Consider the following 24,953-nt stretch of genomic DNA (forward strand, 5'->3'; position numbering starts at 1 on the left):
TAAAAATAAATCTTGCCTCTTAAAGGCCTGGTATCTCTCTTACTTCCAAGTTATACTGTGAATGCTTGATTGAAAGGGTTGCCAGTGCTAAATTAACCCCCCATTACAGTTTTGCCCATTTAATTATGTAATCAGTCATTAGAAATAGAAAGGCCTACTCATTCATCTTGTCCATTCACATTCAAAAGAAAGCTCATATGCACATTTGTATGGATACTGACTGCCTCATGGACATTGCTGAATTGTATATTATGATAAGGATGATATTTTTTTTCCCCAAACAATCAGAACTCTCAATATTAGGTTTTCAAAATAAACCAGAAAAATCTCTCTCCAGAAATCAACAGTGTAGTCACTTTTTTTTTTTGTTAAAAGCCACAAAATAAGTTTGAATTTGAATTTCAAGCAATAGAAACCATACTGCTATAACAGAACTCTTTTATCACAAAATTTTATTTACAAAATTAAAAATTAGAAAATGACTTCATCATGAACAAGGAAAGATGAAGTGCTTTTGCTCAGTGACTGAAAAAAATCCAGCAAATCTTTCATGCACTCACACACCAAAATTTAAATATAATGTGAAACGTTAATTCATGTTAGTGAAACTTGAGGCTCATTCACAACAGTCTCATTTTTATTGTAGGATGACAAAAGCCACATGGTTCTTTACAGGAATTTGGGTTAAGACCATTCATTTTTTAAATTATTCATTTTGGCTCCATGAATATTCATATCACGGAACATTTTGTAAATAACTATCTATTACCATCTCTGCCACCTTGTCCACTGACCTTACCATCACAAGAAAGACAAAAAAAATATTAGTTTAATGATCCCACATTACATAGACCTACGAGAGCCCATTTCTGAAGTTATACTAAACTGAAGCCTTCATAGTGGTCTATAGCCTGAATCAACTTAGATTTTAAGATTTCTTTATCTGTATATTTTGGAAGATCCAGAAGATTAAAGCAAGTGTGGGCTACTGGAAGATACTCTTCTCCACCTCCAGTTGGCTGGATGACCAGTTTAAGACATTTCATTCCAAGAATAGGAATACGATCACTGCCTGTCAAAAACACTGCCAAGAAAAAAAAAACACACATATATATAATGAAAGCTGCAGTTTTGAAGTTACTCCTCATTTGCAGATGGTTTTTAACACATGGATAAATTACATTAAGGTAGCAGATAAATAAAAAAACAGTATACATTAACTTTAATTCTGATTTGTACATCTAACTTCTCAATACAAAAAGCACAGTCTACGTAAATCAAAACGTTTATCGAATGCACAGCATGTAAGATTGATTACCAGATGTTGAGGAAGATAGCAGAAAAGTTCTCTCATCTCCTGGTTTCCTATTTAAAATGCATAGTCTATGTGTACATTTTCTGGACTTTCTACTACATTTGCATGTGTCAAGGAAAAAAAGAAGAAAACAGGAATTCCCCAAAAAGTCCCAGAACCCACCTACATCAGACTTCACTTCTGAAATACTTTTGAAAAAGGCAGACGCTACAGTGTTGTGAGAGACAAACATGAACTATTATAGATTACTAAATGGGGTACTCAATACACCAGAGAGTGCCCTGCCATTATTAGCTCCTTCTGTTTTAAAGCAAGGTGCTCCAAAATCAAGCACTCCAGTAGCTCTCAGTTGTGACAGCACTGCATGAAGAAAGGCAGTTCCAAACAGTTCTGTCCAAACATTCTTGCTTTTATCTAAAAATTAATATCACATTTCTTCACCACAAAGAGAATGTACATTAGCAAATAAATTACTTGAGTACATTAACCAGTCTATCCACAACCCAGTAAAACCACTTACTGAATGCTATGGTGAAGACAGGAAAAAAAAGCACATGTTTTTGCCACCTATGAAGCCACAGTCTACAAAATACATACCAATGTACACAGCAGTTATTCTAGCCTTCTGGGGAAAAGGACCACTTGAAGAATATACACAAGTAACTACAGGATTATCTTACTATCTGCTCAAATAACCAAGCATGGTACAGGATTGGTGGACAGTAGGCAACAATTATCCCACAACAAACACTCATGCTTGATCTTACCCCCTCTAAACACCACCTCAGGAAGGAATTTCTCCTCAATAAAACCTTCTATGATCCTGCAAGTTCTCACATTCAAAGCTACCAAAATATCAAGTGCTGACAGGATTTCCTGCCCCATGATGGTTTCACCCTCAAAAGGTAAGTGGACATTATTTTAATAGATCATGTGTTTAATTTTGTCCTCTTCTAGAAAGAGACTGAAACTGCAATATTATTAGGTTTCTGGCTTCTAGATCATATTTAAATACTTACACAAAAACTGTTTTTTCTTTTCCAAGGATAGCTCATGAAAAACTTCCCAAAATAGTTTAACTGTAGGATGGTCTGCCCAATATTCTCCTTTATACTCCGTATTCTTTAAAGAAAAAAAGTAAAAAAGTTATTTCTTAACCTCCCTAGATACTTATATTATAAATTTCTTTATCTAGGAGCACTTTAAATTTTTATGAGCTCAACTCTAAATGTTTAACCCCAAAAGACATTTTTTTCTTATTTTGGTTAGAAATGAATATCACTGTTACAACCAAAAAGTTCTAGCTCCAGTAAATTCCAGTCTCAGCGGGCACATCTATACTTGCCCCCCACGGCACAGTTGTTACTGAGCCATCATTTAGTACTTGCTTTAGGAAGTACTAAATGACAGCACAATTACAGCCACTGCTGTACTGGCAGTGCATGGTTATTTTTAGCAGCTACAGCTATATAGCATCTCGTGTAGATGCTACAGCAACGTAGCATCTTGTGTAGATGCACCCACAGTATGTACATTCTGGTGATATAAAAATTCCCTAGGCATTTTAATTGTATATATTACTTTTCACTCCAAATGGCAAGCTGTTTAATACTGCACAGTAAAATTGTTTAACCAGCATATGATTCTATGATTCTAATATTTTATAGCAGCAGAATGTTGGCTGCCGTGGTTCCACTGATTTTTCCTGTGGCAGGTTTGGGTGTTAAGTCTGTGTTGTGTCTTCTGCAGAGTTCAGATTATGATTGTATGGGATGGTTTGGAGAGGGATGATCCTGCCTCAGGCAGGAGGGTGGAGCAGATGGCCTCCAGAGGCCCCTTCCAGCCCTACTTCTCTTATGACTCTATGATCACTGCATTTCAACACTAGACATACAGCGACTTACAAAGTACTTTCATAGTTTCATAGTTGTTAAGGGCTGGAAGTTGAGCTCTTTGCTCGTTTTAAGTATTTTGTTTTTCATGCATTCTGTCCAAATTAGTCTACTGCACCCTAATGCCGCACATGCATAGATGGTGACGCTTTACTATACGGCAAATTAGTCTGCTGCACAGTAAAGCATCTCATGTAGATAAACCCAAGTATTTTCTTTTGGCATTTTAAATCCATATCACATATCTACTACCTAAAATAAGATGCTTACCTTTTCCAGTTCCTTCCAATCATAATTTGTATTCCCAATCACCATTGCCTGAAGCTCACTGGGCTGGAAGAGCTGTAGAACCTTTCCTCCACAAACCTTGTGGAAGCCTGAATGGAATGCATTAAACAAGGAAGCCACTGATTTATTGAAGATGTAATCCACATAGGAATCAACAAATTCCTGTCTGTAGAGTGAAAAAACACAAAGCCAGTCATTTGAAAGTGGAACCTTTTTTGTTTAGACATGCGCGCGCGCACACACACACACACCTTTCTATAAATAGATCTTAAATGTTTAGTATAAAATAGTGATTAAAAAATTATATTTTGTCTACAGTCTATGCTATAGGCATAATAGAGACACCCAGAACATAAATAAGCAGAGCAAAATGGTTTGATAGATATCTTTTGTGGCATTTTGACCAGCTGTACTTGAGTACAAGCATTTCTCATTTCTTGCCTGAAATTTTCATATTTTTTACACATTCCCAATCTACTCAGTTTACTTATAGTTGTTGGATTTTTTTTTAATCCAAACATCAGTTTACAAGTATCCTACCAACAAGTTTTTTTTCTGCCATGGTAATACATGCTTTTTATCAAGGACATACCACTGATCTAAAAAAAAAGATCCTTTGAACATGCTTTGCAAATAGCTTGCTATTTGTTTAAAGGGGTAATCCTGAAAATCTTTAGAAGTGTTACCTTTTGACCTAGTTATTATTCTGAATATTATAACAAGATTAAAACTGTGATGAAGACTAATACGAAAATGAAAGGTATTAAGTCCTTGTGGGCAGTGTTTTGAGAGAATTGTTCAGTGGTACAAGACAAATCAGTGTAAACATTTATAAGGTACTTATGTTATACAAATAAACTTTTTGCCTCTTGCTTTTAATTTTATTTTCTTGAGTTTTGCATTGCCTTAAGAAACTCCGTTTTGTATTGCTCCGTAGTTTGACATAAGTGCTTGACCTTTATATGCTGCATGTGAGAGAGGATGAATGAGAGCGTATTTGTGGAAAAGGAAAACATCAGTTGGCAACTGGCTGAAGAATGCAGACAGATAAAAGACCAAAACAAGAAGAATCCACCCCAGAACAGTGAGAGAACAACGGCAACTGACCTTCAAGGAAGAACACAGTGATAACACAGCAAAAGCCCAGAGGACTGGGTGAATTGACAAGGCTATAAAAGATGGGGTGAGACGTATCGATTTTAGGTCTTCTTCTGTATGTCATCCTGGAGCATCAGGTTGTCTGATAAGATGGACCGGCAGGAGCCCGGCTCCTACTCATGATCAACTTGGGTGGCCAATAAACTGACCTCAATACTGGTAAGACTGGTAATGTATACCAGCACAGAACAGAAACTGGGGTATGAATATGGGTGTGGGTGTGTGTGTTTAATCCATAAACGCAGCATCTTGCCTTATCCCCCCTCATAAGGTCTCACTTGTGATTGGCAATTTGTGTAACACTCATTCCAAATGTGCACTGGGCAGTAATCAAAACTTTAGTATGTGTCTAATTTATGCAAATCTACAGTTAACAAATAGCATGCAAAATAACGAGTAGATGATGACCTACAAGCACAAATATATAGGTCCCCCCATAGAGAAACCCCACAAAGGCTAGCAGCACTGTTGAGTATTCAACTAAGACAATACAAGTCCATGATTAAAAAGGAACAAACAAAGACTTCATTTCTATTACAAAAAGGCGTAAACTTCATTTCCACGTGAGACCTCTAATCCTAATCCAGAACACGCTCAAATTATATAGATATAGTATGAAATCAGGTTTACAGCTGTCACAGCCAAAGTCAAATGGAAGTTCAAGCCAACCAGAGCGGAGTCCTCCCAAAATATTTTTTCATGATAGTAAGCCTAAAAGACCAACCTAACTGAATTTGGTAGAGACTTCATCTGTCTGAAAAACAAGAGGAACAGTAGGGCTACATGTATACCACTGCTGTTCTTCATTTAACTCTGTTCCAGGATGCAAACAAACTCATTTCTGAATGGGGAACCTGCTACAAATTATCAGATACAAATGACTAAATACTCCAAGAACTCTTATGTCAAAACTGAACAAAATCCCCATCTTGAAAAAACTGAGTTAACTAGAACTTAATGCATCAGGCTTTCATACAGTTGTACTTTTGCCCAAACAGATACCTAGTTCAAAAAAGGTTAGGGCACTCTACTGTGATAAATGGTGATCATTTAACTTACCAATTATCATCAACATTGCACTGAAAAGCATATGCTGAGGAGTTACCCAATTCCCTAACCATCAGAAGGCAGTCTTGTGGGACTATGAAAGAATCACACACACCATGTCTTTCTACACATGAAAAGTCCCTTTCCTACTTGTCTTCCCCATGAATTCTTTCACAAGGATCATAGACCCAGTGCTCCTAGAAGTGCTGACACTAGTCGATTTCCTTGGGAAAAAATATTTGCATGTCATAAAAGAACTAGGAGAAAACTCCAATCTTCAAGATGTGTGATAAACAGGGATGTAATTTTTACTGAAGTCTCAGGCATCTTATGGAAGCACGCAGAATAATAGAAAAGTAGGGTTGGAAGGGATCTCTTGTAGGTCATCCTCTAGTCCACCCCCCTGCATGAGGCAGGATCATTTCTATCCAAACCAACCTATAAAAATCTTTTGCTAATCTATTAGTAAAACTACAGAGTCAACCCTGAGACCCTAACATGCCACAAGTAAAGCAAGGGAATAACAGCAGCCAGTATCCTGCTGTTGCAAGGTTGTTACACTCGAGAGATCCAAGAGGGCTACATCCCTTGCTACAGAGGAAGGCAAAAACCCCCACAGTTCTTACCAATCTGACCATGGGGTAAAATTTCTTCCTGACCCCAAGTATGGCGATTGACTGACCCTGAGCAGAGGGGCAAGACCCTGTTGTCAGGAACATCCAAGTTTTATTCCCAAAAGGAGCACTAGCACACCCCAGTCAATCCCTAGCCTTGGCTGAAGCCAGGGCCGTCCCGGGGGGGGGGGGGGGGGGACAGTGCCATACAGGCCCCACCACGACTGCTGCAAGCTCCAAACTCTAACTGCTTGCCACCCCCCAGCCCCAAACGAGCCGATATGGGCCCCGCACACCCCTAGGGACAGCTCTGGCTGCAGCCAGCACCCAATGCTTCTGAGGAAGACAAAAAACACCAAACCTCATACGCGTGGTAATAGGAGAGGAAAAAAATTATTCCTGCCTCCATGTGACAACCAAAGCTGAGAAGCATGGGAAATACCCATAGCAGAGCACAAGCATCTAGATCATCCATAACCAATACTTATTCAACTTCTTCTTGAAAACCTCCAATGATAAAGATACACAACTTCCCTAGGCACTCTATTACAGTAGTGCCCAACTTTTTCAGCACATGGGCTGGATGAGCAGTGCCAGGTCTGTTTGCAGACTGAACCAGGTCTGTGGGCTCAATCTGGTGCACAGTGCTGATCCACACACTGCCCCATCCAGCCCTGCGGAAACAGCCTGTACAACACCACATCAGGTACAGTTGCTTCAGGCCCTGGCTGATCCATTACCGCATGGCTGGATCAAGCCACAGCTCAATCCAACCATGCAGGAATGGGGGACATTTTTTCCACAGGGGGCCAACCTGGCTGTGGCAGATCCAGCCGCATGGGGCTTGGAACCTTGGCAGCTGGAGAGTGGTAGCCAATGCTCCATCACCACCACATTTCCAGACCTGTGGGGATACCTGCAGGCCAGGGATAGAGCACCCCAGATCCATTCCACTGCCTCATTGTTCTAACAGTGAAGGAGTTTTTCCTGATATCCAGTCTAAACCTACTTTGATGCAACTTTAGGCCATTGGTCTGCATCCTCCTCTCTGCAGCAAGAAAGAAAAGGAGTTTTATCTCTACTTTGTTGTAGCCCTTTGGATATTCAAAGACTGCTAAAATATCCCCTCTTATGCACCTTTTCCTCAAGCTAAGTATGCCTATTTCCTTCAACTTCTATTCACATGACTTGCCTTCCAAACCCTTTATTTTTGTCACCTGCCTCTGGACACTAATTTCTCCAAGTCCTTTTTAAAATGTGGAGCACAAAACTTTGCACAACACTCTAGATGAGACCTAACCAGTGTTAAGTAAATTGGCATTAGCACCTCCTGTGTCTTGCACCTAATGCTCCTATTGATGCAACCTCAAACAGCATTTGCCTTCTGTGCAGCTGTCACCCTGCAGTCATATTGACAGGGATCTTTGCACCGGAAGTGCAGAACGTAGAGTGCTGGACTTCTTTAATCTTAGAATTTACCCGTGCCCCTCCCACCCCCCGCCACTGATTGGCAGAGGGGCCCCATCACTTGGCTGCCCACACCTGATGGCTGGGAAGCAAAAAACTGCAGTTTTAAATAAGCTGCAGTTTTCGCCTCCTGGCTATCAGGCACAGGCAGCAAGCAGCGAGCAACAGGACCCCTCCACCAATCAGCAGCAGGGAGCACATGGGGGAAACTCCAAGATTAAAGAAGCCGTCACACTGCACATTTCTGGCATGAATTCTAGAGATCCCTACATACTGAGTCTATGATCTAGCAAGACTATCCCTCATCTTCTTTGCAGTACTGCCATCCAACCAGGTGTCACCCATTTCATATTTGTGTTTTTGGTTATTCTTCCTGAGGCATAGCCCCTTGCATTTGTCAGCACTGTACTTCACCCTGTTAGCTCCAGCCCAACTACCCATTCTGTCAAAATCCTTCTGAATTGAGCTCCTGTCTTGCAATGTGTTCATGATCCTTCCCAGTTTTGTCATCTGCAAAATTTGCTCAAGAAGCTCTCTAATCCAGCCTTCAAATCATTAGCAAACACACTGAACAATTCTGGACCCAGGTCAGATCCCTGTGGGGTTCTACTCAAAACCTCCTGCCATTCCAACTTAATTAATTTATAATAATCCTTTTCTTGCAACTACTGACCCTGTTGTCCATTCACCCTGTAGTCATTTTGTCTAGTCCACATTTCTCCAATATGTTATGAAAAAAACATGTAGAATCTTGTCAAAAGCTTTACTAAAGTCCAGCTACACTATATCCATTGCATTCCCTTCATTCACCCAACTAGTTATCTTGTTGTAGAAGGAAGGCAAGTTTGCTTGGCATAATTTATTCATAGTAAATCCATGCTGGCTGCTTGTGATCAGCCTTTCCTCCTCCAGATGCTTGCAAATGAACTCCTTAGGTTATGCTCCAGTAATTTTCAAGGTACTGAGGTAAGGCCAACTGGTCTATAGTTCCCCAGGTCCCCCTCTGTTCCTTTTTTAAGGAGGGACTGTCAGCCCTTTGCTCGTCCTCTGGTACCATACCCATCTCCCAAAACCTTGCAAATATTACTGCCAAGGACTTGGAGATCTCCTCTGCCAGTTCCTCAGGTCCTGCTGACTTGAATTCATTCAGACTCATCAAAAGCTCACTCATTATTTTGTTATCAATCCTAACCTTGTCTTTATCCAAATATTTATTAGCTGTCTGGTTACAGATCAGTTTTTTTGTGAGTACTGAGGCAAAGGAGCTGTTAAGTAGCTCACAATTTTAGCAACTTCTTTTAAGAGGTTGCACTGCCTACTTAAGAGCAGAGATGGGTCTTCCTTTCATTTTTCACAGAACCTCTTCTTGTTATCTTTAACTTCCCTCACCAGATTAAGCTAATTTTTTACCTTTGCTTTCCTGATTTTGCCCCTGTAGGTTCTGGCTATTTCCTAGTAAGTTTCCTTGGTGACCTGCCCATCTTTCCATTGCCTGCATGATTTCCTCTTGCAGTTGAGACATTCTAGAAGCTCCTTGTTCCCAATATTGCTCTCTTACCATTCTCATGTTCCCATCATGTTAGAACTGTTACTTGTTGGGGTTCCCATACTGTGCCCTTTAGAATATTCCAGCCCTCCTGAGTGCCTTTATTCTTCACCCATGACATATCACCTACTATCTCCTTGAGCCACTTGAAATCCATGTTTTGAAATCTAATGTATTAGTTCATAGGGTCAGAAGGGACCTCAACAGGTCATCGAGTCCAACCCCCTGCCTAGATGCCTATCCAGCCTTCTCTTAAAGACTTCCAAAGTAGGGGAGAGCACCACCTCCCTTGGAAGCTCATTCCAAGTTTTGACCACCCTTACCATGAAGAAGTTTTTCCTGATATCTAGCCTAAATTTGCTCTCTGTCAATTTGTGACTATTGCTCCTTGTTACCCCAAGAGGCACAGTTGGATTTGAGGGTAAAAGGATCACAGAACAAGAAAATTTTGGTGCAGGACTTTGCTCAAATAAGTTCCTTCATGTCTGTGCAAGTTAGAGACAATTCTCCCACTTCCAAATAGGGGCCTCCAGACTACTTAGGGTAAGCTGCTCTCCTGTGAGGCACCCTCAGCACAGACTGTCACAACTGAAAAAGTAGACAGTTCCCTCAATTTTTTTTGTTTCCTTCTAATGATGCAGGTGCAGGAAAAACTCCCATGTATCGAGCTACAGAGTCAGGTAGCTAGCTGCCAAACCAAGTATTTCTTCCTGTCCTCTTACACAACTCAATTCTATATGACTGAGTATCTGGTATCAAATGATATGCTCTATGCTCCACCTGTGCCCAGCCAGGAAGGGAAGCCTGGGTAGCTTGTTTTGAAAAACAAATAAGACAATGAAGGAAGTGCTCAACCGATAAATAAAATAAATGCATGTCAAGGAAAGAAAGGAACAGAGGGAAGAAAGATAAAACTAGAAGAAAGCAAGGTAAGGCCCTTCATAATAGGATGGGAGGTGCAACTCCCTATTTGATAGGCAGAGGGATCATTTCATAAAATAAAATGTTAGTTTTTAAATGCTGTAAAATCCAGGACAAAAAAAAAATTTAAAAGATCAACCCTCACATGCCTTAAGATTCTTATTATCAAACTAATTCAACTTCTCTGCAGAGAGAAAAACTGATCCCCAATTGCATTTCCCATAGTGAGAAAAACTGCATCTAGGTAGAAGCTGTCTCTGCAACTGAGTACATTCTCACTGGCAAGAACATTCTAGTTAAACAGTCTACAGTCTCTTCAAAGTTAAAAGTTACCTTTCCTAATGAGATGAATGTAACAAACTACTTAAGTCTGTAAAATGGAGAACATGGTCAAGATGTGGTCTAGCAACTTGCAAGTTAAAATTCTATACTTCAAGCAGCAAAAAAAAATTAATAAATTACACTGTTTTCTCATGGCAGTCTATATGGTGTGCAGGGCAAGTTCCTTCAGAGCAAATGAAAATTATTTAAAGCACTATGCAGGAGATAAAGCACGAGCAGGAGGGTGCTCAATGACTGCCGCACCTCCACTGTCAGAATTCACTTACCTATTTTGTTTGACTACAGGAATGTCAGCACCATTCGGAACAAGCTCTTTAATTTCTGTTGTTCCAAAATTTTCCACGGTGATCTGTTTAAAACAGAATTCAGAGTAAGTTTAAGTTACTGTTCTAAAATAGGCCTCTGCCATTAACTTAACCCAAAACAGCAACTTACTAACTTTAACACAGAAAATCATGTGAACGTAAGTTTTTAAGAGAAGAGCAAGTTGTTTCTGCTAACATATACTCTGTCAGAGGCAGTTACTTGTTAAAAATGCATGTAAAATACTTCAAAGAAAATCAAGCACTTACTGTAAAGTTGAGGCAAAATGTTTCTTCTATGTCATCCTCTGGATAGTCCAGTAACTGCTGCATACTCCTGCCAAATAATGTATGTAGTCTTCAGCTCAATGTTTGAAAGATTAAACATGTCACTTAGGTTTCTACAGCTCTACCAGTTATCTTTTGAGCATGCTCTCAGAATTCCCTCAGTTGGGCAACTTGCATTTAGAAGTATGTTGCTGGGAAACCCACTAGTGATAAACAGGTCATTTAAATTACAATGCAACAAAGTTGTACTAGAAACAGTTTCTTGTTTTTTCTCTCTGGGTCAACAATTCTTTCCAACTGTCTACTCTGGAAGCAAGGTGCAAGTTGAGAGGTTCTTCTGAGGTAAAAATGAACAGAAGGGTCCAAAGTGCAAAGAGGCAGGATTACCTGGGGGAGAAGTAGGGGTGCACCAATAAAGATTTTCTTGGCCGACACCGATAGCGGACTATTAACCAGCCATATCAGCGGATACTGATCTGGTAACCGATTTACAGGAATGCAGCTGAACAGCACGGAGGGCAGCTCCCTGCAGGTAAGTCTGTGGAAGGGCAGGTGTGTGGGGAAGAGAAGGGACACTGAGAGGGAGCAGATCAAGGCCCCAACAGTGAGAGAGGGAGTGGGCCAGGGGCTGGGGTGCTGTCCAGCCAGGGCAGTGAATGGGACCCTGGGACTGCAGCAAGGAGCGGGACAAAGCCGCTGGCAGGTCGTCCAGGGGATCAGCGTCCCACTACTTAAAAATGGCAAGATAGGTGCCACCACTTTTAACTGCAGGGACACTTAACTGGAGCAGAGCTGAGCAGGGCAAGGGTAGATGATGCAGGGTGACTGCTGCAGGCTCAGGGCTTTCCACCCTCCTTGCCTTTGCTCTGGGGGCCCTGCACCAGCCACGCATCCCCTTCCCGCCCAGCAGTGGGAGGTACAACTCGCTGCCCCCACTATCACCGAGAGGGCAAGGTTACAGGCCTCCTGAGAGAAAGCAGCAGAGCAGAGAGCCCTGAGCCTACAACAAGCAGCTTCCATCCGCCCCACGCACAAATCAGGGGGAGCGCATGCCCCCCTATGCCTCCCCTGGGGGGTACGCACAACAGCAGGGAGCCACCCCTGCTGCAACCCCGCCCATGCCCTGCGGACGAGCCGCCCGCAGCTGTCCCACTCCCCGCTCCAGGTCCCATTCATCACCATGGTTGGGCAACACCTGCAGCCTCAACCTCACTCCCTCCCTCACTGCCTCAATCTGCCCCTCCCTCTCCACAGATTTAAAAGGGAGCTGCTCTCCATGCTGCTCAGCTGCATTCCTGGCCATGTGCCTGTGTGTAGCTGCGCACATGTGTGCGGAATCTGGGGGCCCCAGCCAGAAGGCATATTATATTCAGAAGGGAATGTTATCAGCTACACTGGGCAAAAAGCTGATAATGTTAATTTTCCAGTGCTGATCCAATATGCTGATCCAGTGCACCTCTAAGGAGAAGCCAAATGATGGGAGCCTGATCCCTCCTTCTACAGTCTAAAATAATCCCCAACCCTTACAGGTATATAAAGGTTCTACATAAAAAAAAAATAAAATTTAGTATTAAAAGGGCTCAATTCTGCAATGTACTGAGGGCTTTTGAGGACAACTGACTTGAATGGAAGCTGAAGTGCTCAACATTAAAAAATAAATAAATAAATAAATAAAAATTCAGGAAACTAAATAGAGATAAGCCATGATTTATCCAGTCCTGGTAACAGTATTTATGGTGTTTTATTCTGATTCCTCATTGTTATAACAATGCATCTGTATATAAATATCTCTTAAAATATTTTTTCTAGCTTTTCCATATCCCTGTCAGTCTGGCTTTACATCTATGTATAATTGTTGCTGCAAGTTAGCCATACAAAAGAAAAACCACCTACACATAACAAAAGACTGCACTTATTTCTCTGGCTGATGGATGGTAACATAACTACAGGCCAAAGCACAGTTTAACTTTATTATATTGCCTTGCAGAGACGATGAGCAGGAGCAGAGAAGAATGTGGAAGAAAGCACAGAAGCGTTTAACTGGGGTAAAAACTAAGTAATAGCCCATCAACCATCTCTGAATCCTCCAAAGAGGGTTTCATTTGTGCCAAGACTATAATAATTCATTTTATTTTGGGGATATATGGTGTGATTTAAAGTTGAGGAGAAATGCACATACATTTAAAAGCCAAAAAAACCTGAATATAGAGAGGTTTTTTTCCCCCTCCTGAATGTCCTTGTTCTGAAAAAGATAGGAAGCAGAGATATTCCAAACACTATTCTCTGACCCAGGCTGAGTATAGTTTACCATTAAAAATGGGTAAATTCATAACATGTATTTGGTTTGGAAATAAACTACACAGCATGTCCTCAAACTAAATAAGTTGCCCTATACTTATATTCAAAGTATATCTATAAAATTCATATATGAACCTCAATTAATCTTTACCTATACAATTCAGATAGTTTAAAACTAGAAAAATGTAACCGCAAAACTAAACAACTGAAAATAGAAGTTTAAAAATAGGGTAAATATAATCTCAATTTTTCTAGTAGCTGGAGAGTGCTAGTTTGAGGGGTTTTGTCCTTTTACTCAGATAGTTATTTGTTCCCTTATATCATTACACAAAACTATATAGTATATTAAAATAAAAATGACACAGTGCTCTTTTTCATTCAGTTGTCATCTTCTCACCTGCCAACATCAGGCATTAACTCTTTTAAATCATCCAGAGAAGGCTTCTTATTCAATAGCTTCTTGTACAAAGCCAAAGGGAAATGAAGGTCTATAATGGTAAAGTTATATATTGCTAGCCCACAAACAACACCAATCAAGTGGAACAAGTCACTGTCTTCAAATGTCTACAAAGAATAGAGGAGAGGAAAATTAGAAAAAAAGTCTTATGCTTACAGAAAGTAAGACAAAAAAGTTACACTACATCATTACGTTACTAACTTTGGTTAACAATCAATATTTCACTATTCAATCATTTAACATTTAGGTTCATTACAGGAAATTGTCACCAAAAAAAAAAAGGCTAGATCCACTGCTGACCTTTCTAGACCTATCACCAAAGGGGTAGGCACAAAGAAGTTTGGCTGTTGTTCAGCGCACCTTAGATACCCCAAAACAAAGGCATCAAAAATTAGTGAAAAACTGAAAAAAGTTAGGCACTAGACACTTGGGTGTTACTTTATGAATTAATGGCAAAGCAGGAATCAAAACCAGGTCTCCTAACTTCCAGTCCACAATCTATTCACTGCTACAAAAGCCTATACACATGACTTCATAAGGATAAAAGAGCCACCTGATACACTGCTACTTTTTTTCCAGCGTCTTGCTTTGTAAAACAGTTTGGGCTCTTTGTACGATCTTACTTGTTTCTAGTACAGCTAAAGAGTTGCAGGTCTGATGCTCCAGGAAATGTATAAGACACAAGGTTGGGCTTTTTTGTGGTATCTTTTATTACACTAGCTGTACATTTAAGAGAGATTTGACAAGTTTTTGGATACAGACTCCTGAAAGCTTGTCAAAATTCTCCCCCAACTATACAGTTGGTCCAAAACACAACATACCAAATCCTTGCCTCTGTTGCTTTTTCTGGCATTTTTGGTTATTGCACTCTTGTGGGGGATGAAATCTGACTTGGGAATAAATGGGGAGTGCAGATATGTGAAGGGGGAATCTTCTTTGCAATAATTTTTCTGTTCATCTACCACAAATATTTTCTTAAGAATCTGCTATCATTATATTCCATTTTAAAATAGAAAGGGAAGTTGTTCACTGTGACCTAAAAATAGTACCTTATCAGAGAACCAGATCAGCCTGGACTCTTCATAATACCTGAACATTCCATACTTGGGATCTAGTAACTCTCTCATGATGAGCAAAAAAAATTCTTTGCGAACGCCTCCTGCATCAACAGCTTCTTCTCCTACAAAAATAACCTGAAATGGGCACTTCAGTTAGCACAGAATATAATAAAAGGAATGCAGAGCACATTTCGACTAAACACACACTAAAACATAGCACACATTAAAAAAAATTAAGCTAATTAGCATTGAATAAACGGACTTTAAGCAGAGTAAATTGATACCTTGAGTGGTTTCTTGTAATCTAGATTCTTCGTTTTCCTAAGGACTTCCACAGCATCTCCTACAATATTGTCTCTGCGTACCATTAATATTAGACATGGATTGACAGATTCATATACTGGGAGAAAAAGAGATGAGAAATTCTGTCTGTGAGCCTGATCAACAGCCATCTGGGGGGGGAAAAAATAAGGTAAATCCTTACTGATAATCAACACTGCTAACATGACGTGTCCAACATTCAAATTCATCTACCAATTTATTATTTATCTAGTTAGCAAGAGATGGTTTTCTCCTTAATAAGCTACTTCCCCACCCTTTAATGTCAGCAAATGTGTTTATATGTATCACTTTAGTCTGACCAAGCAGGTTATTTCCTCACTCTAAACCAGTTAGTCTCTAAGGCTCTTGGCAAATGCCAGGCAAATGTGTGCCTTTTAAAGGGCAGATGCAGCCCCAGGTCCTGGGTCACAGAGCTGCCAAGGTGGATCAGATAGAAGAGATACCCAGGTCCTGGACCTGGCACCCAGCACTGACCCTGTGGGATCAGGTAACAGAGTCCTGGGTCCTGGTTGAAGTGTGCAGCTAAGGACTGGGAAGCTCCCTGCTGCCCAGTTGTATGTTTTCCCTGCCCTGGAGCTTTCTCATTGCCCAGCTACACATATGCCATCAAGGGGCCCAGGTTCCCAGCTGCCTTTACCATAGACTCAACATCAGGCTCCACAGGGTGGCTTTAAAAATGTCTCTGTGCATGGGGTGAGCCCACAGGCTCTCCCTGTGGAGACATTTAAAGCCACACTGTATAGCCTAATGCTGCATGCTATATGGTCAAATGTGGGGAGCTTTGCAGCTTGTTTGCCATTTTATTGTACCATAAACCCTGTAAATGTGTAACATGTTGCAATTTATGTCATGACTGACACAATCACATGATAAACTTAACATCTAACAAGGACCTAAGGGGCCACTCTTCCCTATATTCTGCCTGACTTCAGACTAACACAGCTAACCACCACTTTCTATCACCTTAGCATCAGTACTGAAGTGTGTAGTAAATCTTAAGCACTGAGTTATACTCCAATTTTTAAAAAAAATGCATACAAAACAAAGCAACATCACAACTCATCCTTTCCTTTCCCTTTTTGTGTCCTTGTGTCAAGGTATTTAGCAGAATGCATAGATTCACTGGAATCTGACAGGCCACACCATAAGCACTTCTACTATGGCCTCTAATTTATCTACTATATATATACACACACACATTAAGAAATTATTCCATTTACTTATCTATTTTACATTTTCCCCCCTCTTTTTTTTTTACATTACTTCCACTCCTGCCATTTAGTCTCCTCACCAAACACATGATCACTCTAAACAAAATATTATTGGGAGTATACTAATTAAGAGTACAGAGTTCCTAAAAGCTGATTAAATATCAACTTCGATGCACTTAAAATATTACCATTTCTGTGAAAAGAAACAAAAACAGGGTGAACATTTTTCTTAAATTCCCCTCTTATTTTTCTGTTCATTGGATATCTGCTGATTGATTGTTCAGCACTAATGACAAGTACAAGCTTTGTAAATACCATATTTTATTTTTATATATTTGGTACAAGCACAGATTCTCCTTTTTCCATCTAACTCCAACTTCAAGACATTAGTTGATTTCACTATAAGCAAACCAGTATAAAAGAGATAACATAAAACAAGGGATGGGAGGGTTTAAGGGATGCAGTATTTGGGCAGAGGATCAAATTCAATCTACTGAGGTCCCTTCCGACTTTAACAATCTATGAAATCTATGAACTATTATGCCAGAATAGCCTTCTCTTAGCATTCCTTCACTTGTTTCATCCCCTCTATATATGCTGGTATTAAAAAAAAAAAAAAAATGACCCCATTATCATAAACAAGCACCAGCCTACAACTTAAGAATTAGCACCAGAAAGGTTATTTCAGTGTTCCTAGGAACACAGAAAAACAAAGGAACAAAAACACTCTTCCAGTGGTAAATTACAAAATACTTATACTCCCTCTCCCTGCACCAAACACTCAGTTATAGATTAATCTTATCCAGAGTAAAAGCAAAACTGGACTAGGTACTAGCAGAAACTGCACAATATGAAAATATAATGGATAATGGCATTAAACATGAAAATAGCCAAGGATTAATTAACATTAACTGTGATTAACAGTAAAATGTAGAAATTGCAATGATTTTTCCAGACTATTAAATCTGTTTTCACCTCCCACAAAAGTTGCATTTAAAACTATCAAGTCTAGACTTTCTCACTGTATTACAGATGCAGATAAACCACGCCTTTCATGGATTGGGATAGCTCAGTTGTTCCCTAACCTTTTGAGTCACACACCCTTTTAACGTTTTAGCACTTTGTATCCCTCTGATTCCATATTATGGATAATAAAAAGTGACCCTTATACGTCACTAAAACCAAACTGTAGTCTCTCCAACCACTTAAGCTAAGTACAGACAAAAAGTCTGAGGTTAAATTGATTCAATCTTTGCAGGTTAGTCTAAGCTGTGTAGACTAAACTGATAAGCAAGTGAAGAAACATTCACTTTTGATTCCGGAAATGCAGGCACATGCCTGCAGTGGCCTATGCCAGAAGTTGGGGGGCACTAGAGCATGCCTCCCTCCCTGCTTTGCTGGAGCAGACAGCTTGGGTAAAGACTAGCCTGCCCACCCTGTCAAGGGGCAAGGGGGATTGCAGGGAGGTGCAAAGTATCCTGGGATGCTGGGGGACTGTGAGTTAACTTCAATCTGGAGGGAATCTGGGAAAGAAGTTCAATAAACCGATTTAACCTAGATCAGCTAAGGTTGATGCTACATCCAGGCAGGTTTACCTTAAAGCCAGTTTTGGTCATTTTGAAAGCTGTTTATGTGCACTGAACTTCTGTTGTGTTATAGATTTGAACCAGTTTCCGATCACTTATACCAAATTATGTGTAACTTGTCCCGAGCCTTAAGATATGATACAAGTTTTGTTCATTTGTCTTTCTAGTCTCTGTTCCTATGTATTTTCTCTTTTCCTCTTCCTACCTTCCCATTCTTTCCTCTTACATACTCCCTAGAATTTCCCAAATATCTCCATGTGCAAGGATATGTGCATTTTCAATTGAGAAATATGGTGTTAAGCAAAGTTTTAGCAGAAAAACACCATCTAGCTAGTGAAACAGGAGAGGAGAGAAGTGTCCTACAAACACGATTATGTTTGTGACTACCAAAAGTATATGATTTCAAGCAGGCACAAAATTCCAAAAGAGGGGAGGGGGGAAATAAAGAGAAAAAAGTCTAACTATTTCTATTTATACCCTCAAATTACCTGTTTATAAAAAGCAAGAAACATTCGTTTTCACAGTATTTGAATACTGTTATTATCCCTTTAGAATTTTTTTTTTGAAGTGAAATACTCTTACCTGCATCTGTAAGACTGCATCTGTTTGCAAGAGTGTAGTTTTTGCCTGTGCATCAAACACAAAGGGGTATGTGCAAATTGTAACTGGAATCTCTGCTAGCTAGAACCAAAAAGAGAAAAATATTAGCATGCAGAGTTCTGAAATGGTAAAGTTTCAGTTTAGTTAGAAAAATGGCATTGAAAAATGATTCTACTTTAAACTCTTTGACATTTATGACTTATCAGAAGAATTCAATTTACAACTTCATAAATTTACTTAATCCAGGGAATTTTGTAGGGTTGCATTTCTGATTACACTCATGCTCATTAAAAGATCTACTTAAAAGTTGTAGTTAAAAATTAAAATTGACAGGCATATATCTTAATTTCTGATTTCCTTGCACCCTTCAACAGCAACTAGATTACAACCAATCTTACCTCTGTTAATCCATGATTGATGTCCTATGACAGCATTGCACAAACGTAGCAATAATTAAGATGAAAAAGCAGCATTAGTGTCTGCATTAATTATTCCTCTTGGAAGCAGCACTTCAAATAGTTAGCTACAGTATTTTTAAAGGAGTTACCAGGGAAAGCAAAAAACCCCATAACGTTTATTTGGGATTAACCCACACACTGTAGCCAAACCTATGATATTGGCTTTTAAAAATGCTGGCATTTTATACCTGCCTGCTGCATAGCTATGCAGAAACCAAGCTCTATGTATTCTCATTTGTCAAGATATTACAGAACATTAGAGCAACATTTTAATACAACACATTCAAACTGCATGTGCAAAAGCACATAAAGACATGAAAACAGGTGTATTATATTTCCACTATTTGTAGTTCTACTGTACTAAAAGAATTAGAGAAGAGATTGTATATGAAAAGTATAATACTAGGATATAAGTTATAAGTCTGTTTTTGGCTTATTTTCCTCATCCACTGCTGAATGATAAAGGTTCTTGTCAAGACCAGGAAATATAAACCAATTACAACAATTTTTAAAAAAAGATCAAAACAATGATACATAAATACCACCAGAATTGTCTGAATATGCAACTTGCAGAGGTTATTATAACTCTGACTATCTACCAAGGCTTTTTTTTAAATTCCTTAATGAGTAAAGATAAGAACCTAACAAGGTCTTCACATAAGACAGAGAAATGCATATTCATGGAGCTTTGTGGAATCCTGACTTCTCTTATTTTCTCTTCTAATCATGCTTTTCACTGATGGTTTTTTCAGGCAATATCCCAATTATTTAGAACAATTCTGGAAATTAATACTTTATTTTTAGATCCTATCTTGTTTTGTCTTACCACTGAAGGCAAGCACTGATGGGGCTCCTACTCAGATGGTAAGAGCTCAAGAAACTTACAAGCAATGTTTCCCAAGTGTAGGATATACTACTGTATATAGTACTGTGACACACCAAAAATCCAGCGCGTTGGAACAGCCTTCATTAATCAAGTCTGCAGAAGGCGCAAGCTGACACACACGGTACCGCATTGCATGCATTTGCATAAATGGTGAAATGTGTCAGCGCACAGAAAATGGTGGCGGTGCACTTTTGAACTAAAATAACTTTGATATGTTTTAGTTCAAAAGTGTGCCACTGCTATTTTCTCAGCGTTGATACGCATTTTGCCATTTATACAAATGCATGCATCGCAGTGTACGCAGGTGTACAAAAGCCCTAACAGACCTTTGACCTTGCTAGTACAAAATGCAGAATTTGGAATTACAGGTTGAACAGAAAGGCATTTAAAAAAATTGAACACAAGAGAAGAGATTTACCACATTCCTTTGAATTTACAAATGCAGTATATAATACCCAACTGATCTCCTGAAAATGGCCTGATCTTAAAGTAGGAAATAAATAACAGTTGGACATTTGGAGAACACACACCAACGCAATTTGAAAAAGAAAAAAAGGCACACACAAGCTGCATGACCAGAAGATAGACCTGGTTATCATTTCAAGTGAGATGACATCACAACTTCAGGCACTAAATGTCTGTGAAAAAACTGTTTAAAGATCAACTTAAAAATATTTATCAAATGGCTTGCGAATGTTGCAAATACAAGGAACAGCTGATGCCAACTGGACAAATGTGCTACAACCTCTTCCTCTCCTGTGTGAATGGACTATTAGGGCCTGGAACGCTATACAAACAGAATGTGGTGTGTTCTTTAAAAAACAAACAAACAACCAGCAAACAAACAAAAAACCCCACATAAACCAAAAAGTTGTATGAGAACACAAGATGGAACTGCCCAGAAGACATCAAGTGATAAACAGTAGGGGTATGTAAAGTGGGCAGTATTCGATTCGGATTTGGCCCAATTCAGGGGACAGTGATTCGATTCCAATTCGGCCATAGACACAGCTTTATTTGTTTTTTCTACACACCTCAAGGTACCAGGTGTGGCTCGTGAACACTGAGATGGTGGGGCAGATGGAGCATCCCAAAGGAGCGTGTCATTCCCCCTCACCACCCCTCCCCCCACGTGCTCAGCGGTGGACCCAGAAGTGGACTGGAAGTATTTCTGGTCCGTTTCTGGGTCCACCGCCAAGCACGCAGGGGATACCCCCTGCACCACCCTGGCTTGGCGATTAGCTGTGGGGGAACCCCAGGTGTCCCCCCAGACCCAGGAGGCACCAGCTGCTGAGCTGGGGGGGGGGTCCCCCACGCATTCCGCGGCAGACCCGGAAGCGGACCAGAACTGCTTCTGGTCCACTTCCAGGTCCGCCGTCAAGCACACTGGGGACCCCCCTGTGCTCCTGTGGAACACTCCATCCGCCCCACCACCTCAGCATTCACGAGCCACGTGGTAGCTTGAGGTCTATAGAAAAAACATTTAAAGCTGTGTCTATGTCCGAATCATCGAATCTCTCCGAATTGAATTTTGGACACTTACGATTCGATTAAAAAAGATTAATGGGTCTCCTAATTCGATTCGGATTCAAAGATTCAGATACCGAATCGGGCTGAATCTTCTCTGAATCAAATCAGTGACCGAAGCTTCACATAGCCCTAATAAGCAGGACTCCTCAATCTGAAAGTATAACTAAGAGAGACGTGTGTAGTTACATTTACAATACTTTATTGCAAAAAGTTAAATTACCTCTCCATTTTCTGTTTGATCAGCAAAAGACCGAGCTCCTTAAATCATTTAACACAATGTATTTTTTGGTCTCACATGACAAGTATTGCAACATCCTTCTTTCTGGTCAAGAAATATACAACTCCATCTTGCTCTGCTCAGGATGCTGCCCCTTTCTCCACTGCAAATAAAGTATTTGCCTTCACTTTTAAGGCTCCTCAAAGCTAGCTTATGCTATCCTTGTATAGCACTGCATTGTGCCATATAGATATACTTTTAATGGTTTTCCCTACTAAAATTTTCATTATCTTTAATTACTCTTGTTCAACTGTGTACTCCATCATCAAAATCAACAGTGAAGCCATCATAAACCTGTGAAGACATATTTATGAATAGAAGAAAAATAGAATACCTGCTGATCAGAGAGAAGCTGTTGTCAAATTTTAAAATAAAACAAATGGCTCTCTTACCATTCCATATGCCTGATGCTGGACCCAGTTGATATAGTCATTTCTGATGTCAATCAAATCTTCAATTTCATGAATGTAGAATTTATCATACTGTATAATTTGTCCTCTCTCATTTACCTAAATAAACAAAATTTAGCTTTAAATTAGCTATATTTTTATATCATCTCCCCATTTAAATGACTAAGATTAAAAACCTTCAGTCACCAAAAAACTATATATTAGTATTGTCTTTGACTAAATAGTTAAAAATAAAAAATACTGTTATGCTTAGGAAATAAAAAAGGGAGGGAATACAGGAAACATCCTCTTTAAAGAGTAATTTCTAATTTAGCTGAAAGCAGCCATGTTACTAACTGCTTACAATAGATTCATGTAAACAAATAAATTAGCTACATCTACCTTCTCTGTGGCATATGCTAGTGCACCATTTTCTTCTTGAAAGAGACAAACATTTACTTGCCAGAAACCCAGATTCTCCCAATCTTGTCTGTGTAACTAGACTGCCCAATCCATCTTTCTTACAAGCTTAGGTTTCAGTGCAGTAAGGAATCCCCAGACATCTCTCTACAAGCTCATGATCAGTACACATATGGCCTTTTAACACTGTATACTGACAAGGCATTGGGATGGTTGCCTAGATTTTTCTAAAACGTACAAGGAAAACCTCTCATAAAAGTTCACTTACCCTGGACACAAGAACAGGAAGCGATGAACACAAAAATACTGGAAGAGCTGCTATAATTTTAAAGTCTCCTCCTGTTGTCTTTTATTCCACTCACTATGCCCGAATTAAAAAGAAAAAAAAACCCAACCTCTCTAATAGTGCTGTGCACTAAAGGGAAATAACAATGAAGAGATCTTAGGGGATCTTTAAAAGAATATGCTTTTGTATTTTTCATATTTTGGAAATTGAAGCCATATTGCTTCTCTTCCAGTAACTTCAGTTATACTGTCACTTTGGACTTCAAGTCTCTAAATACCGAGTAATCTCTAGGACATCTGTAATATATTGCCAAATAGCACTAGAGTGATGCACAGAAAAATCAGAGTTCTTTAAAAACCATACTTCTCATTTCTAAGGTTTGCATCAAGGATAATGGTGGTGCAATATGTCAAAAAGCATGACCTGAGGATGTAAAATGTCTTCTGGACTGGACTGATTCTGGAGGTCTAGCACACTGGTTCTCAGCCACAGTGACAGCAAGACATTTTCGGGGGTGCCATGACACAGGTGCTGCCGCTGCTGCAAACAGGAAGAATTTCCCCACGCATCTCATGAACAAGTCAGATCAGGAAGGGCTGTGGCATGAGGCACACAGACTTACCTGCATTACAGTAATCTGTTAAGTTAAAGCAGGTAGGAGTTCCCAGCTTGCTGCAGTCCTTCCTGTTCTGCCTCCACACCCCCCATGCTCCTTCCTGAAACAGAGGTGCACAGGGCAGGCAGAATTGTCCCATGGACCTCTGGGCATTTTTACGTGTGCTCCAGGGGGGAGCAGATCCGAGAGCCACTCGAATTAAAAAGTGCCAAGAGGGTCTTGTATATCAGTATATCAAAATGGCAGCAAGAGCACATTAACTAAAGCTCATCAAATGAGTTTTAGTTAAAGAGTCCCCACTGCCATTTTGAAGCTCAGGGACGCTGACACATGAGACACGAAAGCTTCTGAAGCACACTAATTAACACGCTCCAGCAGACTCAATTAATAGAATCCACTCCAATGCACTGTAATTATAGCGCATCAGAGAAGCCACCCCACCCTCAGGCACCCTGTTTCCAAGAGACGCGTTGAGGTGGGCATTCCTGCCAGCTTAGACTTATCTAGCCGTGCACAAGACACACGGGGCAATTCCATCTGGCTGCAGCATCACCCTGGTTAAGAACTGCTGACGTAAGCAGGGGCAACACAACGGTATTTCTCAAGCAGGCTACCATCAAATTTAAGAAGTTGTGGAGGAGTGCCCTGAATCTAAAAAGGCTGAGAAACACTGGTATAGCAAAGAAGAACAATTCTCACAAGGAATAAAGTAATGTGTGGGGATCAAAGACTGCTATCCAGCAGTCAAGGGATGTTTAGATCTACAGTTTTGATTCTCAGGCACCATGCAGACATCAAGCTATGACCTATTTTAGAATGAGGCATTTGTTGATCCACTTTTCCAGTTTTCAATAAGACCACAAAACAAAGGAATGGAACATGAGGAAAATTTTCATGTGATCTGGCAAGCTCCTGTTACAGGTGAGCAATTTCTCTCCCCTCTTTGAATACTTTCACAATCCTCAGGGAATTAATCAATAACCACCCTCTAAAGAAGAGAGAAGAACAATTAAACAATGACTGAAGAATTGCTTTTTCAGAACTCATTTGAAGGAGGGTGGAGAGAGGAAGGAGTACTCAAATGGACCTAGTAGACACCCACCTCTCAGAAATTTAAAGGGCTGGGGTCTGTCACCAATTAAGGTCTAATTAATTCTTCCAGGAACTTATTAATAGACAGCCATACTGCCTAGCTGACTATTCCAACGTTTGAAAACAATCTAGTTCCCTTGCAAGGTGGAAGAAGCTGAAATCCCTGTTCCCACATGGGCCATCTAATTTGAAAGGCTGGCTACTGATCAAGATCAAGCTCCCATCATGTTAAGTGGTGTATAACACACACCCAAATGGACACATGAT

General features: G+C 40.0%; 1 protein-coding gene across 4 annotated transcripts in view; it reads right to left on the minus strand.

Annotated features, from left to right (window-relative positions):
• Positions 1-435: 435 nt before the first annotated feature.
• The window catches only part of HERC4 (HECT and RLD domain containing E3 ubiquitin protein ligase 4), a 75,695-nt gene continuing 51,177 nt past the window's right edge, over positions 436-24,953 (minus strand). For 3 of the 4 annotated variants that reach the window (XM_059729878.1, XM_059729879.1, XM_006260067.4), the window contains 10 exons: positions 22,276-22,392; positions 18,715-18,813; positions 15,278-15,445; positions 14,985-15,128; positions 13,876-14,042; positions 11,163-11,229; positions 10,857-10,939; positions 3,478-3,661; positions 2,335-2,437; positions 436-1,084 (listed from right to left, as the gene is read on the minus strand). In XM_059729878.1, the coding sequence (XP_059585861.1) occupies positions 876-1,084; positions 2,335-2,437; positions 3,478-3,661; positions 10,857-10,939; positions 11,163-11,229; positions 13,876-14,042; positions 14,985-15,128; positions 15,278-15,445; positions 18,715-18,813; positions 22,276-22,392 (1,341 nt within the window). In that variant the 3' untranslated portion in view covers positions 436-875. Of the gene's footprint in view, positions 1,085-2,334; positions 2,438-3,477; positions 3,662-10,856; positions 10,940-11,162; positions 11,230-13,875; positions 14,043-14,984; positions 15,129-15,277; positions 15,446-18,714; positions 18,814-18,838; positions 19,155-22,275; positions 22,393-24,953 lie in introns of those variants that run through there. The other variant, XM_059729880.1, reaches the window with a different exon arrangement.

Source organism: Alligator mississippiensis, chromosome 6 (assembly GCF_030867095.1).
Source record: "Alligator mississippiensis isolate rAllMis1 chromosome 6, rAllMis1, whole genome shotgun sequence".
NCBI lineage: Eukaryota > Metazoa > Chordata > Crocodylia > Alligatoridae > Alligator > Alligator mississippiensis.